General features: G+C 36.8%; 2 protein-coding genes across 3 annotated transcripts in view; both read left to right on the forward strand.

Annotated features, from left to right (window-relative positions):
* The window catches only part of LOC127648948 (oocyte zinc finger protein XlCOF6-like), a 273,047-nt gene that overhangs the window by 209,557 nt on the left and 43,731 nt on the right, over positions 1-19,759 (forward strand). The gene's annotated exons all lie outside the window — the stretch shown is intronic.
* On the forward strand, positions 1,339-18,382 carry LOC127649411 (zinc finger protein 239-like). 2 transcript variants are annotated; one of them, XR_007971291.1, is made up of 2 exons: positions 1,339-1,562; positions 4,708-5,016. XR_007971291.1 is itself a non-coding variant. In XM_052134486.1 (2 exons), exons 1-2 carry the CDS (start codon positions 1,367-1,369, stop codon positions 17,609-17,611), a joined length of 1,005 nt encoding a protein of 334 aa, XP_051990446.1. In that variant the 5' UTR covers positions 1,339-1,366; the 3' UTR covers positions 17,612-18,382. The 2 variants fall into 2 exon arrangements, 1 of the variants encoding a protein (XP_051990446.1); XM_052134486.1 differs by lacking the exon at positions 4,708-5,016 and adding an exon at positions 16,803-18,382.

Below are 19,759 nucleotides of genomic sequence, written 5' to 3' on the forward strand. Positions count from 1 at the left end.
TTGCATTATGAGGGTGCATGTAAACGTAACCAATGTACAGCTAGCGTCAGACGGATTCTTTTGTGTCATAAATGTACAGTTTTAGGTTGCTGAGTTAAATGTAGTTTAATTTGAAAAACACGAATGCAAAATGATGTCATTCTTAGAATTTTGACAAACTTAAGACAAAAATGTAAAAGTAGCTTTATGCATACAACCACTGAACATTGTTGTGGTGGCCAAATTAAACAAGGTTTAATTTTAGGTTTTGTTCCTTCAAGGCTGCTGCTTATAAAGACTTGCAGCTCTTCTCTTTAGATGCCTTCTTTTGCTATATTTGAATTTTGTACATACATTCACCCAGCTGTGCAACAATGCATTTTTCTTTCACGACTGCAAAAGCAATAAGATAGTTGTGGATAAGAAGCAGATCAATATTTAAGAACTTTTTTATTAAAATCTCCACTCTCACTTTCAGATGTGAAAATGAAACTAAACAGCCACCACGTGACTTTCAGATGTGAATATGAAAGTAAATATTTATAAGAAACCGATTATTATTTAAGTCCTTAAATCTCCACCTTTCACAAGCCCCAACAAGAAGGTGGATGAATGTGAATGTGAAAGTGTAAATTGATTGTAAAAGGACTTAAATATTGATTTATTTCTCACCCACACCTATCAAACTGCTTTGGAAGATGTAGATTTAAACACGGGGTCTTATGGATTACTTTTATATTTTCTTTATGTGATTTTTGGACATTGAAAGTTCTGGTCACCATTCACTTTCATTGTGAGGACCAACCGAGCTAAAATATTAATCCAAAAAACTTAATTTGTGCCCTGCAGAAGAAAAAAGATAAATAAAAATGTTAAAAAAAAGACTTTTTCATGAACTATTGCTTTAACATTAAGCGTTTTCTATGACAGTTGATTAAGAATGTCCCCTCCGCGGTGCTGTTGTATGACCCCTCCGCGGTGCTGTTGTATGACGTCACGCAAACATGGCGGCGCTCTGGGAGATTTGCAGAGTTACTATAAACATTCACTTTAAAGAGAATAAAATCCATCAATGACTAAAACACACACACACCAAAGTTTCTGTGTTATGTGATGTTTAGCACACGTTTGCAGAGACGTGAAAACAGTAAACGATATTCTCTATTTATACTCATAAACCTGTAAAAACTACCGACATTGTATTTTTGTTTGTTTCTCCATTATTCGAGTAACGGACAATAGACCGCCGCATGTTTGAAAACCGGATCAAGTAGGAATATCCAGCATCCGACATTGAATAATACGGGCTAACACGAACATTAGAGAGTAAACAGTGCTGTAAATAAGAAGTGAGTAGAAGCATGTAAATTGAGATTCATGTTAATAAATGCCGCATTATTCTCATCATCCTAAACGAAGACTTGCTTCAACACGAACAGGAATAACTCCAGGTGTTACAGCTGAGATCTGCGTGAGAAATCATTGTAAAATGATGTTTATTAAAGAAGAGAGTGAGGACATGAGTTATCCAGAAGCATGCAGTTCAAATGCCATGAAAGATGAAGATACTGAGGAGCAAAGAGGTTTGTGTTCATTCTTCATTATTGTGTGTTGATGAAGATTAAAGAATCAAAGTTTCAGTCTGTTCACCAGAGTTGGTGGTTGATGGTACCTAATGTTATCTAAAGTTGACTTAAATGACTAATAAAATGAAGCAGAGTCAGTGTTTATTATTAAAGGTATTTGTTTTTATTGAAGATGGCATGAATATAATCACAAAAATATGTGAACCCCGGAAATATAATTCGAGCTGATCTTCAACAGTCTCAATAGATGGTGTGCTTAAATAACACAAACAATAATATGTGTTTATTGAACATGCTGTGTAAACATTCACAATGCAATTAGCAAATTAGTAGAGAGGGGCGTTAGGTTACAAATGGGGAGCGTTTATCAGTCATAGTCAAACCGATCATCAAGTTCCTCTTTGCATTAAAACGTTTATCTAGACTTGGAATAGAGTTGGTTCTTAATTATATGGTTTGATATGCATTTATACCACGGTAGAGTTCGACCGATATTGTTTTTTTCAGGCCGATGCCGATCTTTTGAAATCCGGGTCGGCTGATGGCCGATTACTGCTGCCGATTTATTTTGGCCGATATGCGCTTGTTTTTAACCTCTTATTTGAACCTTTTATTTGAAAGATAAAATGTAACAAATAATTACTTAAGATAGACAACATTTCTCAACAAATACATTTATTGAACACTTGACACTTAAATTAAAACTGTATAATGTAAAAGCATATTGTATAAATAATGTATAACAAATATATTAAATAAACAAAGCAGGTTACGAACTGCTCCGAGACACGAAGGTTGAGATCCAAATGCAGCTTTAATTAAGGGGCAATCCAGACACGTAATCCAATATTCAGAGCATCCAAGAGAAGCACAGGCATAACTAGGGATGGGTATCATTAAGGTTTTAATGGTATTACTGTCTTACCGATACTGCTTTTCAGTACGGTACTTTAACGGTATTCTTAACGGTTCTTTTTGTTATATATATATATATATATATATTACACAAATATAAACGTTATATAGGCACAGTGATTTAATTTCAGGAAGGTCTACTAACATTACTGTTCAGGTGTGGTCTAAAAAGAAATCTAATAAAGTAATCAATTGTAAAATAACACTGCATAGTTTATCATAGATAGATTAATGCTTATTAATGCAGAAGTTATTCATTCAAGAGCTGTAAGTGATTTTCTCTTTGCCTTTTGTTTTTTGATTCGCAGTAATGGCTCAATCGTCAGCATGTTTATTAGACAGCTTCCCCTTTAAGACCGAGTCTAATAGACTCCTGATGCGCCATATTTTCTCCCAACTATTTCCATAACTACGTCCATTTAAGACATAAACTGTGTTTAAGTGAATCTCCAAGCCGGTCGTTTTGACATATTTTTGTGTATAGTTGATCGTTTAGACACGCACATGAAACCCAAAGTAGCCTATACTTTGCTTGTCTCGTTGCGGTCTGTTTCGGAGCGCGCGCCGCCTTGGGAACGGTATCTCTTGCGCTCTTTTTATTATTAAACGCGTTCTGCAATTTAGCAGCAGTAGCTAGACTGCTTTTTACCTACAATCACCGATCGTGCTGATTCTGACGTTAAGTTTGAGTTTTAGGGAGAAATGTCAGTGCACCGCTGTGAAGGGAAGGAAGTTGTGCTAGACAGAATGCGGCTTATGTATAAATATTCTTTTTATAATCTTTGGAAGGCGAAATCTAAAATAAAATCAGACTAAAATCACAGATCTAAACCAGGCTATGTCTGAATGTTTAGTTCTGTCACTCATTAAGCAGGGCTCGTGTTGTGCTCGCTGTGCGCGAGATCTCTCTCTCTCTCTCTCTCTCTCTCTCTCTCTCTCTGACTGCGAATAGCTAAATTGCATCACAGACAAATGGTTTCATATTATTATACATAGAAATGGCTGGCGAGATAAAATAACTTTCTCTTTATAGCAATAAAGAATGTATTTTCTTAATTTCTCCAGTACTGACAGCAGAACCGATAACGTCCGAGCTTACCAAAGCCAGTCCTTCACTAGCCTATAGTGCGTTGGTATCTTTTTTATTACTTATTTCTCTGCATTGAGTGACAACCCTCTCAAATATAAGACACACAAACGGAACAAATAAAAGTCTCAGATTCACTGTCTGTAATTGCTAAATTCTTGCTTACTTATTGTGACATGATAGCAACCCTTCTGCTGTGATAATGCAACTTCAACTACGCTATCAATATCCAAAGTAGCCGAACGTCATGTCGCGTTTTTTTTCTTGAAGTTGGCAGTAACATATCAAAAGTTTTTAATTATTTATAAAGGAGTTATACAAATTTCAGCCGACCGATTAATCGATCGACCTCTATACCACGGTTCAAGTCTAGCTACGCATCAGAAGTATCTGGTCTAGCAGCATCAAATACACAGGCAGAGACACATCCTCCACGAATGCACCTGTATGGCTCTGTAGGTGGATATGGCTCAATGGACAGAGCAGCGCGAGTGCAAAGCAGGTGCGTTTTTACTCACAGACTGGACTTGAGCTCTTAAACACGCTCCTTTGATCATTGCAGCGCTGCAAGAACCAGTGAGACGCATGGCACAAGATGCGGAAACCATTTGAATTCAGCACAGAATTCTACATGACCACCCTTGAATTTACTATAGTAACACTAACTGTACTTTAAGCAGAAATAGATTCAGAATACATATTATCATATCACTACTTCAGCTTTATTACATTTGTCACAACTTGTAAATGTTTATATTTTGTATTAATTGTTTTTTAAAGACAAAAATTTGTAGACCTCTTTAATTAATCTTTAGATGAAGATGAGCAATTTTTTGGTTTCAAAGATTAATTTTACAGCCTTGAGTTGTCTTCTCAGTGGTAGTGAGTCTTCGTAGCACAATGTGTCTTTAAGAGGGCATCTGCAGGAGAGAGAGAGTAAGAAAAGAGGAAGTAGGAGATGGGAAGGGAAAGAGAGAAAAAAGAAGGAAGTGGTTGGTGTGTATGTGGGAACTTTTGAAGGGGAATACAAATCTTGAGAATAAGAAAAATGTAAGAAAACAAATAAAAAAAAAGCCCTAAAGCAATGTTTTCATCTACCAAAGGGATGTTGGCTGTGAATGAATTTCTCCTTGCTTACAGGGATCTGTGAGACGATCAAAGGACTTCGAGGTCAAGCTGGTTTGGAATTACCTCCCTTATTTTTGCTTTGATCTCAGTATTCCTGCTGTTAGTATGGATTATTATATTTTTCCAGAGTTTTCCACATCTGCGAGTGGCCACTAATTTTGTTTCTCCCCTCGCTAAAACAACTCTGTAATTTTGTTCTTCTGTTTTCCTATTTCTGTTTATTTTGCATATACTATATTTTTGTTTTAATTAGTTTCTTTAATGTGAATTTTTGTGGGTTGTAATATTTTTGGGTAAAGGATAGATGGTTGATTATTTATTCTGAATGTATTTTCATTGAAAATGTATCTTAAACTGTTTTAGGATTTATTTACAATACTTGAAAATTATTTTATTTTGTTCTAATTTAAGGACTAAATAAAAGGGATTATTTTGGAACTGTAGTTTGATGTATGTAGCAGAGTTTTCTTTTATATTGTGGTGGAGATCTAAATACTGCCTGGTGCCCAAACTCTTTCTTCATTCAAATCATTTTCTTATTCATATATCGGGATTTTCTCCACTGCTACAGCATATCAGAGCCACGGCAGCTGTGTTTAAAGTGCTCGCCTGTTTCATTCTCCCCCTCTCTCCTCAACAATTCCCTGTGACTTTGAACGGCAAATATCAATAAAACTATACATATACCGTTTGCAAATATTCGCATATCCGGTTTAAACAGATGTAATAAACCAACATCACACAATTTCAGCAGATGCAGCATCCTGTGGAACGCTCATAAATCTTCCTCTGAAGCACCTATTCTAACAGTCTCTCCTCAACAGTTCCCTGTAACTTTTCTAATGATAAAACGCTAATCAAAGTTTTTTACAAAGTTTATGTGTGGTGTGAAATTGAATAAATATAGTGATAAAAAAGATTTTACACATTTTTTAGCAATTTTATGTTTATGTTATTTATTATATTAAATTGTGTGATATATCGGCCTATCGGCCACCCTGATCTTTGGATATCGGCATCGGTCGACCAATAAATTTGATTCAGGGCTTGATGTCAGACACAGTAAATGGGATAAATTCTATTGGATAAGTGATACAATTGTGTGCAACATCTTCAAATTGTTCTAATTTCACAGTCATTGGACTGGTATTTAAAGACAACTTGCGGATATAAAATGCTCATTTAAGTTGTCTTAGCAGACTTCTCTGTCAAGGTATGATTTCCTGTAGTGATATATTTACACTGTAAACCCCGATAAGTTAAGATAACTCAAAATATTTGAGGAAACTTATTACCTCAAAACTTTAAAATTAATTGTTTTAAGTCAGTTATACTTAAATCTATAGAGCAATTACCTCAAAACTTTTAAGTTGATAAAATTAATTGTTTTAAGTCAGTTACACTTAAAGCTATAGAGCACATTAACTCAAAATTATTTATTTTAATAAACTTTTTCTATGTATTTTATAACAAAATTTTTATTAATCAGAAATTAATACTAAATTTGCTATACATTTGAAAATAAATATAATACTTAATTTTCAAGAAATATGACCTCAAAATTAACATTAGCAAAATATTATTCCTTAAACATTAGAAAGGAAGACAATTTCAAACTCCATACATGAAAATACGTTTTATTTTGCAAAAGGAATAATTCAAACCTGATGCATTAACATGCGTCACTGCCATTACCTTTTGAAAATGTAACAAAAGTGTCACAATTCACAACTAGACATTTTAGAAATGTATAATAATGCATTAAAACATTTCAGAAGTTTTTACACTGTTCATGCCAGCATTATAACAGACCTCTGTATACATTAGAATGTCACTATATTAGTCACAACAAATGAAAAGGACAGATAAGGTGTAGAAAACTAGTGCATCCAGAGATGCAGGAAAAACTCTTTAAAAACTAAAAAAAAATTGTTAAACAGCAATCCCAGTAAATACTAAGTTAACACAAAATCTGTGTTCAAAATTTGAGAAGTATTACAATAGACTAACAATATTAGTCACAACAAGTGAAATAAAATACAATAAACAGTCTCTTGTGCATCCAGAAATGCAGAAAATCTCTTAATCAGTAAAAATAAAATTTAGACAGTAATCTGGGTGCTAGTGGCTTTCAGTAACGCAATCCCAGTAAATACTAAGTGAACACAATCTGTGTTCTGGAAAATGTAGAAATGAGAGATAAGTATTACAATAGACTGTAATAATATTAGTCACAAGAAGTGAAATAAAATACAATAAACAGTCTCTTGTGCATCCAGAAATGCAGAAAATCTCTTAATCAGTAAAAATAAAATTTAGGCAGTAATCTGGGTGCTAGTGGCTTTCAGTAACGCAATCCCAATGAATACTAAAATGAAAATGAAATTCTCCACTTCACTGGGAAATTATAAATCTTGAGCTCAGTGTTTAATAGGGCAACTACAGTAGTCACTCACAACAGCCCAAGACTTCTTTCTGTCTTAGACACTTCCTCAACTATTTGCAATCTTTGTTGTTCCTAGCTTTCAGCACTCTCTCCTTTTGGAAAATTTGGTAGGTAGTTTACCTCAGCTCGACGAGCTCTTTTGATGTTGGAGTGGGGAGACTCACTCTCTGGATTATTTTGGCTTCTCTTCCCCGAGTTAACAGCCACCTCTTCACAGCCAGATCTGCTGAGTTTTGTACGATAGTTGCCCATCTTAAACTTTAAACTTGTCTTCCATCCATACCATCCACATTGACTTCCTGGTTCTGTGAGGCAGGGATGCTTAGAAATAAGAGCCTCAGCTGCTTTAGCTACTTCTTTGTCACTGGGGTAAGCCTTAAAGCTGTGCATTGCCTTGGCCATATTTTCTAGAATGTCATGTTTTTGGCCTTTTGTTAATTTTAAGAATTTTCCACTGTTTTGATAGGCCGTATTTACACTATTTAGGGTGTGCTCGACGTCATATGAAAATTGAGGAACTTGGAACACATCAGGCCAACTCTGCAAGCGTCCTGGGGCATAAGTGAGCATTTCTGTGTCTGAAGTTGCAGCTGAGCCAGCATCAGTCTCAGATCGGTGTACTTTCAATACAGCCTTCTCTGGCAGTTCTGAAATGTCTGTTAGAAAGCAGAGTTGCCCCCCAAAATCTGGGTCTTCATATTGGAGGCTGAAATCAAAATCAAGACGACGTCTGAATTTCTCTTTGATCACTATAATCAACTCTTCTACTGTACTTGGTCGTGTAGAAAGGGTCATCTTGTGGGCGATGTCAGGAGCAATGTAAACTCTCAGTAAAAGTTTTTGTGATTCTGCCATCTATGAGACCAAAACAACAAGGTAAAAGACAAGTTAAAAATATAGTTTCGAACAAGATGGACTGGACATGGATTTCCAAATAATGTAGAAATCTTTACCTTATTGTAAAGGCAGAAATCGCTTTGGCGTCAACAGCAACTGGCCCTCTATGCTGTAGGCAGAAAGGGGGGATGTGTCGCTCAAATCTGTTATAGTTTTAACAGATATATCACCTAAACACAGATTAAAAGCTCTTAGGTGTTCAATATAATGGGACTTGTGCTCCCTGCATAGGAAGGCCACATGATCGTTCACAAGGAGGATTGACTCAGTTTTACAAAACTGAGGTAACCCTGCTTCATAACCAGCAGGAAAATATTCCCCAGTAGAAATATTTGTCCCATCAATGGTGATTCGAGATGCACAGTATATAGTGTTACTATCAGTCTTCTGTTTAATATACTGTATTGCCACTTCAGGTAGTGTTGAAACTAAAACAGATGTCACAGTTGATGCCTGCAAATGTGGTTTGAAGAACGCTGGCGCACTTAGATGGTAACCCATCATATGCTGGTGTCTGCTTGCCAGTGTCTTCAGCACATTTTTAAAGTTCTGTGTATCATGCACAACCCGTTTGAAGAAGCGGTGTTTGCCTTCAAAACGCATGGTCCATAAATGTACAAGAGGTCCAAAACATCTGATCAGCTCTGGGTAATGTTCGATGAAGTGATGCTTTGGCCGAAGCTTAAAATCTGGAAATACTTCAAGAAGAATTTGCCTGTGGTCCCTAATTTTACTCTGTAGATACTAGTGTTGTCACGATACTAGAATTTCTAACTTCGATACGATACCTTGAAAAATATCGATATTCGATACCGCAGAGAAAAAAACTGCCACAATATTAAGAGGGTAGAACTGTCTAGAACATGACAATGAGGTATATTTTACATGAACAAAATGTCCTGAGGTATTGCACTTGTTCAAAAGCCTCTCAGACTGCCATACATTCAAAAACCAATAAAGTGCAAGTAAATAAAAAGTGCAATCTTTTGTATTTCCAAGTCAAATCAAATCCAATCTCAATGTCAACAAAAGATACTTAAACGTCAAGGGGGAGGGGGTTGACTAGCTTTCATAAGGTCTCTCGCTCTCTCCCTCTCTGCCGTGCACGCGCTATGTATGTTGTGTGCGCGCTATCTATGTTATGCGTGCAGTATGTTCTGTCTCGCATGATGCGCTTATAGATTCCCGGAGATTTGAACTAAATTGCGGGCATCAGGGAGAAGCTATCAATATCAGTGGAGACTCCCGGAACTTCCGGGAGACTTGGGATGTCTGGCTTCATATCAAAAATATTTCCAGATAGCACTCCTGCTGTGTTCTTTATCAAACAAAACTGGTCGCGGGGGCGCCGCATGCACTCGCCATCTTTACATTCACTTCACTTTTGCTATTTAACCAGAGCGAATGAGAGGAGTGCGAGTGTGTGTGGTGTTTGTCAACGCGCCTTTGGAGAGAAGTGAAAGTGACAGCTCGGCTAGTATCGATACTTAGGGAAATTAGTATTGGTACCGTTCAGATATTTCAGTATCGATATTTATCGAAATATCGATATTTTTGACAACACTAGTAGATACTGAATCATTTCTTCAGTAAATGTTGGAGAAAGCACTAACTCCACAATGTCTTTCAATTCCATTAACACTGCCCATGCACTATCTCCCTCTGGTACAACATTGCCAACCATAAATGGAAGTAGCCGAAGTAATGCAGCATTTTCATGACCATTACCACCTATTGTCATTTTTGTGGTATAAGTTTTGGAAATTGGCTTTGGTTTATCAACCTTATCTGTATGCTGATATGAGAATGATTCAATTTTCCTGTTCAAATAATCAAGCGTGAAGTGTTTCAGATGAATCATTTTCTGAATGCATAAAGCCAACTCTACTGGCACAATACCTTCAAGGAGGTCATGGAGAATATCAGGGGAAACCAGTGATTGGATGAAAATACTGCAGCTTTTGTTTTAAGACACAGTCCTCTTTCACACCACAAATAATTTCCCCAGTTCTACTGGAGACATTCTGGACATGCAGATCATGAGTTACCTTAGTTCTCAGACTGAATTCACCCTCAGCCACATCATGCGATTGAAACTGGTCTTGAGTTGCCAGACAGAATCTGCACACATACTCTGAACGAAATGACTGTACAAAGCCTGCCAATCCGTGAGCTGCAAGATTATCTGCTGCAACAAAAAGAACAGTGCCTTTAACAGATTGTCCAAGAGACTCAATGAACACACCATCTTGTTCTAATGTACATATGTCTTGCATTAAAGGGCCAAGCACACTCTCATAGCCACATTTATGGACATCAGGAACTTTACACAGCACTGCTAGCTGAATGACATGCAAAGCTGATCGGTATTTACTAGGTAGATCAGCAAGTACCCAGTACACCGCACAGAGTTTGTGTATTTTCCTCGAAGTACCTAATGGATTTGCAACTTCTATATCGATGTAAATCAGCAGCGGCAATTTAAACTCCTCTGATTCTGATAACAGCTTATTTTCTTGAAAATACAAACCATCTCGATGACTTGTGTATTGATCAGTTTGTGAAGAATGTGATTCTTTAATTCTGTCAAGAACATCAGTATGTTTAAACAACAACTGAATCATAGGCAGTATAGGGACATAAACAGCTGTGCGCCCAGGTGCTACAACATACTGAAACGGCATTACCATTGGGTAATTTCTCTCAATATAGGTTTTTCGTCGCTTATTTGAGGACAATTCTGCCCCTTTAGCAGTTGCACTGACAAAAACATTACTGTTTATAACAACACTAACAATTTCATCAAGAGCAGCTTCACTCACAGTATAGCAATGTCTCTGTAATACGTCATTAACTGCTTCTCTCAGCAGCGGCCTTGACAAAGAAAACAGCTGACACAAATGTTCTACTATTTCCTGTGCAGCTATATCTGACACATGAAGTAAAGCCTGCATCTTCAAAAACAGAGAGGCTAAATTGCGTTGTAGTTGCGCTTTTAATTGGCTTGTGTCACACTGTACATCGTCAACAATATCCAACATGTCTGCATCCTCAGACTGAGTAGGATCCTCAAATGGAGGCTCTGCAGCTGCAGAACTGCCATCATCTGCAGCAACTACATCCTCAAAAAGGTCCAAGCAAGCTGAACTAACATCTACTCCATGGGCCCTGGTTTTGTGAGAATTAAATGAGGAGTAAACATCTGTGGTATACCTACAGTTTTTATATGGACATGTTACCATTTCATGACTTCTCATATGCCCTCTTAAATGACCAAAAAGATTTTTCTCTGAAAAAGGCTGCTTGAACCCACATAAAGGACATGTGTACACCACCTGGACTTCTTGACAGACATGCCGCTTATCCTTCTCATTATGAAATCGTGATACATGAATTTTTAGTGCATTGAATGAAACAAATGTGCAAATGCAAGAGTCATAGAGACATGGTAAAGGGCTAACCTTTGAAAAATGGCTATGTTGCAAACCATAATGCCGAAGTAGCTGTGCTCGAGTAAGTGAGGAATCACATAACCTGCATTTCCAATCCATCACTCAAATCCAAATCATTAAAATGACAAGACATGAGAAAACTATGAGCTATGCCAACCTCTAAAATCAGTTGGAGTTTTAAAATGCTGCATACTTTTAATCATGTATTTTCACCCCCAAATTCCAAATTGTAATTTTACTCACATATGCTCTGGTCTCACAAGTTTGAACCTGTATAGAAAATAAAAACACAAATTAATAGTGAGGCAGAGACATGTCAAATACAACAATTTCAGAATTTAAAAAAATTTACCTTGGATTACAGCTAATTTAATTCTAAGCATCAGTTAAAAAAACAAGTAAGATTAAATCTTTTTTTTTTCCTGTTTCAATTTAGGTTCTGTAACCGAAAAGCTTCAATAAAAGCAACTGCGATAACCAACAGTGCCACAAATTAATATCCGTGCGATGCGATTGCGTACATAAATCAACTCAGTCCCTTAATTGTTTACATTTAGTTAAATCAATCCACAAATAACATCTCAACATGCAGGCCTAATCATTTTAGTAACGTTCAGTTTGATGACTTTTCTGTCACATTCTGATGCAGATTACTTGAATAACGTTTTTTTTTAAAAGTTAAGAAGTACTTACCACATTATAGCCACTAAACAAACCGCAGCAAACACAGAAACGACGAAGATGAACGAAACTGATTCTCCAGAACCACGTTGAGGCAACGACTCCTGCATGACATGGCGGCTTCCAAGTTCAAATCTGAGCGCTCGATTTCAAATGGGAATTATTACTCCCGTTATTTTTTAGTCATTTGAGTAAACCATGAAATAAACGGACATGACATTTATATGTTGACTCTTTGTTGTGTTTTGGATAGTTTTACCTGGTATGTTATGTTTTTAAAAATAAATAAAGTGCGCCGAGTAGACTCTTCTTTTTCGTAGGCAGATTGATTGGCACTCAATAAAGCTCATTACTGCCACCAAGATGCAAAAATAAGGCTATGGTAATTCGTTTTACTCGGTTTTACTCCGTTGTTATTTTTACAGTCATTTGAGTAAAACATGAAATAAACGGACATAGCATGATAGTCATGTTGACTAGTCTGTTTTGGAGAGTTTACCTAGTATGTTTTAAAGTATTATCAATGCACTATTGCATTGAGAATACTTAAAACATTTTATTTTTAAGATTTATGCATTTCAATTAATAGTAAAATTCCATTGAATTGAATAACCCTTACATATTCTAACTGAATAATTGAACAATCTTTAATAAATTCAATTAAAATGTAAGGAACATTAAACTCAAATTGATGGAATTTTACTATTGAAATTTGTATATCTTTTAAAAAGGCTTTAAAATGTTTTTGAGTGTAGACCATAGACTGTAAAAATAGACTAGAGACTCTTCTTTGTTGAATTGGCAGATTGGAACGCAATAAAGCTCATTACCGCCACCAAGAGGCAAAAGTAAGGCTATGGTATTTAAGATGACATCAAGTTTTACTTATTTTATTTGAGTTCCTGGAACTTAAAACGGCCAAATCGTTGAACAAACTTAAAAGTTTTAAGTTGAATGAACTGTTTCACTGTTTTGAGTATAGTTCACTTATTTTTAATAAGTAGGTTATACTGTTCGGGAATACAGTGTAGGAAATTCTGCACTATTTTCAATATAAGACAGTGACATGGAAGTAATGAACTATTTGTCAGCTATTCAACTTATTTCTCAACTTTAAATTCCACACAGCAGCAATGACACAGTGATCACTTAAAATCATTGGCAAATGTAACTACAGCTGAAGTCAGAAGTTAACATACACTTAAGTTGAAGACAGGGCCGGACTGGGACACAATTTCAGGCAGGGAAATCCTACACCCATCCAGGCCATCCTATGCACCCAAATAAAATTTAGAAACACGGACAACCTTGTTTCCCCGCCCCCCCTAAATTACATTTATTTCACAGTATGACCATAACATAAAAACATAAACAACCAACCTAGAAGTAAAGCAGTCCTAATATCAAATGGGTCTGCACATAACATCCTGTGCACTGCAATTACAACTGCAATAAATAATGTTATAAGATTGATGTTTTAAATAAATAAAAAAATAAAAAATGCAATACTTAAACATTAAACTAAACCGCCAATAGGTGGCGGCAAGTGACCGTCTTAATTAGTGAGTCATTCATACAAAAGATTCGTTCAAAACGCTGAATCATTCAGTAACAAAACACTGCGCTGCTGTAGCTTTCCTTTGGAACTATTTTAGTCGGTGAAATAGAACAAAAACAGTTAATATGGTTTGTGTCTAAAATGTAAGTAACTTAATAATAAATATTAACTACGCTACTTGTTTATTGAACAATAAATTCAATGTAACATTTTCAATCGTGATAATATTCAGCAAAACAGCTCCCTTAGTTGTGTTATGTTAAACTAAATCATATGTTATAAGTAAAAAAACAACAATTAGAATTTTTACCTCAGTACATTTCTTCTGTGAGTTTTCTGTGTGCACTCATTTGTTTTGATTTTTCCATGAATGTAACGTTAGACGGGCGCTACCGCTTACATTTGCTAGCAGTTCAATACTAAGTTAACGAAGAAAAAATTACAGTATTTACAGATGAAACTGACCTGCACTTGAAGCCCTGAACTGGTCAGTAATTTTGCAACATTTTGCTGCTTCTTCTTGGAGTGCTTTCTTTTTTTTTTGTCCTTTCCATCTGTGCTCCACCTGGCCGTTTTCTCTCCATCATCGAGTGCTGCTCGCATTTTCTGTTTAACCGTTTGTCTGAGGCGTAAAGTCGAATCGTAGCCTTGCCAGTCAAGACTAACAGATTCATGATTTTTTTTTTATTGTTATTAATATTAATAATAATTTTATTGAATGACGAATTCAAAAATGATCACTGGTAAAGGTAGTAATATAAAATAATAATAATAAAAAAAAAAAAACGCTGGCTGGCAGCAGGCCAACTTAGTCGCCAGGCCAGCGGGAATTGTCCCGGTGCTCCCGATGGCCAGTCCGGGCCTGGTTGAAGACAATAAAACAAAAATTTTACCACTCCACAGATTTAATATTAGCAAACTATAGTTTTGGCAAGTTGTTTAGGACATCTACCTTGTGCATGACTCAAGAATTTTTTTATTGACAAATTGTTTCACTTTTAATTGACTATATCACAATTGCAGTGCATCAGAAGTTTACATACGCTAATTTAACTGCGCCTTTAAGCAGCTTGGAAAATTACAGAAAATGCCGTCAAGCCTTTAAGCAATTAGCTTCTGATGATTTGGTGCAAAAAGTGCAAATCAATCCCAGAACAACAGCAAAGGACCTTGTGAAGATGCTGGAGGAAACAGGTAGACAAGTATCTATATCCACAGCAAAACAAGTCCTATCTTGAAAAAACATGAAAGGTTGCTCGGCAAAGAATAAGCCAATGCTCCAAAACTGCCATAAAAAAGCCAGACTACAGTTAGCAAGTGCACATGGGGACAAAGATCATATGTTTTGGAGAAATGCCCTCTGGTCTGATGAAACAAAAATTTAAAGGGTAACTAAACCCTAAACCAACTTTTTTTAGTTAATGATCTGTAAGCATGGGGCTTTATTAGTACTGGTCATTGATTCAAGTAATTTTTTTGACATTTGTGTATAAAGTGTTTTAATTCTACAATATATGGTGTAAAAACGTCTGAGTGCTGCCCTCTTCAGGTTGAACGGTGGCTACTGCAGTTGCATTTTCCTATTGGCTGTTTGCGGTACTTCGTGACGTAAGCGGTGACAGCTGACGTAAGCAGGTTCCAGCTCACCACGCCAGATTCATGTACATGTCGTCTTGCGACCGTGTGAGGAATAATAATAACATAGAGTCTGACAGCAGCTGTCAATTAATCCGTCACTACGAGTCCCAGGTGCCCCCCGCTCAGCACCGCACTCGGTTCGTTCCCTCTATCCCCGCCGGGGTCTGCCCACTTTTCCAGCATTTTCAAATATTTCTAGTGGGTGGAGTCAGACTCTGAGCAGGTGTTTAGTTACCCTTTAACTGTTTGGCCATAATGACCATCGTTATGTTTTGAGTAAAAAGGGTGAAGCTGAAGAACACCATCCCAACCATGAAGCATGGGGGATGGCAGCATCATGTTTTGGGGTGCTTTACTGCAGGAGTGACTGGTGCACTTCACAAAATAGATAGCATCATGAGGAAGGAAAATTATGTAGATATATTGAAGCAACATCTCGAGACATCAGCCAGGAAGTTAAAGCTCTGCTGCAAATGGGTCATCTTGGACAATTACTTCAAGCATACCTGCAAAGTTGTGGTAAAATGGCTTAAGGACAACAAAGTATTGGAGTGTCCAGCCCAAAGCCCTGACCTCAATCCAATAGAAAATGAGTGGGCAGATATGAAAAAAGTTTGTTTGAGCAAGGAGGCCTACAAACCTGACTCAGTTACACCAGTTCTGTCTGGAGGAATGGGACCATTTCAGCAACTTATTGTGAGAAGCTTGTGGAAGACTACTCAAAACATTTGACCCAAGTTAAACAATTTAAAGACAATGCTACCAAATACAAACAAAGTGTATGTAAACTTCTGAACCACTGGGAATGTGATGAAAGAAATAAAAGCTTATTTGACCCTCCGGGAATATGTGTTCAGAAACATAGGGCTCGACACAATTTTATGCACTCTGCTCCAAAAAAAAATAATCATGCTTGTGCTCCTTCCAATTTTCCTAACCAAAAAAAATTAGACAGCTTTATTCTCTTTTACATGCATAAGTAAGCACTCGACAGCATAAAGAGCTTGAGAAAAACATGCATCAGTTCGAATGCAACAGCCAGCGTTATCAAGTTCTGAAGATCGTCATTTTTAGGCGTCATCTTTTGACCAACATCCAGTTCAGACACTCATACAATTTAAGAAACAGTGATATTTAAAAGGTTCAAGGGCTGGTAAGTGCAGAAAGTACGGGTTTTTACCAACATGTAAATTCTCACAGGTTTAATTACCGAGGTTCTTTTTACTGGCCGTTTTATAGTAGGTTAAGCACGCTGTAACCTTTACAAGCGCTGACATGAACGATTCACATGGGATTAAAATTATTGAGAAGCTATGGTCATTATTACAATACCCCACGTCGCCATATAAATCTAATCCCATCCATATAGGGCTTAAGTCTTGTAATGTGTTGGAAGTCCCTCTTGTATTGACTCATGAACATGTGTTCTTTTTAGAGCTGATGAAAGTGAAAGAGGAAAGTGAGGAACTGAATGAAGAGGAGAAACAACAGTATCAGAAACATGATCATTTCGAAACTGAAGAAAAATATTTTAGAAGAACTCGAAGAACAAAAACTAAAAAATCTGTTACCTGTCATCTATGTGGGAATACTTTTACATGTAAAGAAAATGTTACTAAGCACATGAGAATTCACACTGGAGAGAAGCCTTTCAAATGTCATGAATGTGGGAAGAGTTTCAGAAAGTCATGTAGTCTCAAAAATCATCTGTCCTTTCATACTGGAGAAAAGTCATATAGCTGTGATCAGTGCTGCAAAACATTTTCTTCAGCATCACTCTTAAGAACACACCGGACAGTTCATACAATTAAGAAGCCTTACTTGTGTTCACTTTGTGGAAAGAGTTTTTCACATAGGCACAGTTTAAAAGAGCACCAGAGAAAACATACTGGTGTAAAAGCTCATGTGTGCTCTGAATGTGGGAAGGCCTTTCACAGAGCTTATGAATTGGAACGTCACCAAAGAGTCCATACTGGAGAAAAACCTTACAAGTGTTCACATTGTGGAAAAAGATTCAGTCATTCAGGGAACCTGAAAACACATGAAAGAGTGCATACTGGAGAGAAGCCACACCACTGCACTTCATGTGGGAAGAGTTTTATTACATCAGGACACTTGAAATCACACGGGAGAGTACATACTGGAGAGAAGCCATTCCACTGCACTTCATGTGGGAAGAGTTTCACCCAATCAAGCACTCTACTGACTCACAGAAAAAAGCACTGTCCAGGGCCTTCACAGTGAACAAAGTTAATCTTTATTTGCAATTTAAACGGGATTAAATTCAGAAAAGAAATCAAGATCAATTTCTCTCAAAAGAACAAATACAATTAAATGGATGAATTGCTTTATTACCTGTTGTACGGATTGAGCTGTAATTCTGTGTAAAGACTGATTTATATTTCTGCGTCGAACCCACACCGTAGCCTGATGTGCAGCTCTCCAAAAATGTTACCATGTTTGTGTAGACGGAGACCACAACAACTGTAATTGTAACCAAAATCTGTCTTTCAGTTTGACAAAAAAATAAAAATATCAGAGGTAGCATTGAATTTCTTAAAAAAAAAAAAAGCTTTGCATCATATCGCATTGCATTTGGACTCGGTGGCATTGTTTTAATTTTGAGGCATTTGCTGTTTTTTATGTTCTGTTTATGTTTAATGAAAATACAAACGAAAATGCGACAAAAAGGCATCTTGTAAAACCCGGGGCTTTTCTATATTTTTATTCGATACATATTTGATATGTGAGTAACACAATATTTGTTGTATTCTACTCGAGATCTTTCCGATCTGTACAATGTTTTGACCATATTTTTGACAGTATGATATAAAGTGCACAATCATTTCAGAAGTTATGAGAATGGAACACTTATTGTGTTAGTAGATTAAAAAGCATCTGTTAAGAGTTATATGCATTGTAAAGTGCTGTGTCTAAGCATTAAAACAACACCCATTATGTGTTGGTTAAGGAAGTCGTTCTAAATTGTTTTTTTTCCAGCACTGACCATCAAAAGTATGCCAAAAGATTTATATGTACTATGTATTGGGATTTAAGCAACACAGCAGCAAGCATACAGTATATGACTGATTTATTTGTATGTACCAATGTGTTCCAATACTTCAGTGAACTTGATATTTATTACAGTAATGTAATAAATACGTTGGAATCCATGAATTACATTGCTTTTGTTTATTTATGAAATGTATCATTAATACCTTTTATGATTTAAAGCTCGATTGCACTTCCTAGCGCTTGAGGCCAAAGCTGTTTCCGAATCGTTCACTCATTCCTATAAAGTGGCTGGAAATGAGTGCAATATAGGCAAGGAGCGATTTTGTTTGCTTATGAATGCCCAGTGCATCGCAGAAATTTTGTGACATATCTACTTTAACATGTACCTTACTTTGTTAATAATAGTGCACTACATAGTCGGATTGCGCAGTATACCGGTACTAACAAAATATCACAATACCAAAAAAACTTTAAATGGTATGATATCATCTTGTTGTTAATTCCAGTACCATATTAAAGTATGCTGCCATTAGCAATATGTAATGTAATGTGAGAGATTTGCAGCTGCAGACACCAATCTGGATGAGCTCACAGATAATCTGACATCATATATCAACTTCTGTGAGCATATGTGCATTCCTTCTAGGACTTATTTAACATTCAACAATGACAAACCATGGTTAACTGCAAAACTCAGGCAGCTTTGTTGGATGTTACAGAAGTGGAGATAAAATCCTCAATCAGGCCAGAAACACACTGACAAAAGAAATTAGAGAAGCTACTCTGAGAGGCTGAAAAGAAAGTTTTCAGCAAACAACCCAGCATCAGAGTGGAGAGGCCTGAAGGACATTACTAACTATAAGACACCACCCCCCAACACTGTAGGGAATCAACAACTGGCTGATGACCTGAATGTGTTTAACTGTAAATTTGAAAAGCCCAGTCTCACACAAACATCAACACCTCCTGCAACCACCACTGTTAAGTTCCCTGCTGCTTCAAATGCTTCACCATCATCTCTGTCCCAAAGAAACTAAATTACAGGCTTCATGACTACAGACCCGTCACTCTGATGTATGTGGTCATGAAGTCATTTGAGAGACTGGTGACTACCTGAAGGATATCCCTGAACCCTTCTGGATCCCCTTCACTTTGCTAATCGAGCAAACAGGTCTGTGGATGATGCAGTCATCATGTGATTGCATCATATCCTGCAACATCTTGAGAGACCAGGGATATGTACAAGGATCCTTTTTGTGGACTTCAGTTTAGCTTTCAACACCATCATCACAGCTATTCTCTGGACTAAATTAAAGCAAGGCTCTGTTCCCACCTCTGTCTGTTAGTGGATCACCAGCTTTCTGACAGATAGGGAGC

The sequence above is a fragment of the Xyrauchen texanus genome, chromosome 9, assembly GCF_025860055.1.
Source record: "Xyrauchen texanus isolate HMW12.3.18 chromosome 9, RBS_HiC_50CHRs, whole genome shotgun sequence".
NCBI lineage: Eukaryota > Metazoa > Chordata > Actinopteri > Cypriniformes > Catostomidae > Xyrauchen > Xyrauchen texanus.

What these genes read in the sequence shown, in the direction of transcription:
- LOC127649411 (XM_052134486.1), top strand. Translation starts at nt 1,367, where the DNA reads ATGCCGCATTATTCTCATCATCCTAAACGAAGACTTGCTTCAACACGA. An exon ending in AGATACTGAGGAGCAAAGAG is followed by an intron (nt 1,563 to 16,802) that starts GTTTGTGTTCAT and finishes TGTTCTTTTTAG; the next exon opens with AGCTGATGAAAGTGAAAGAG.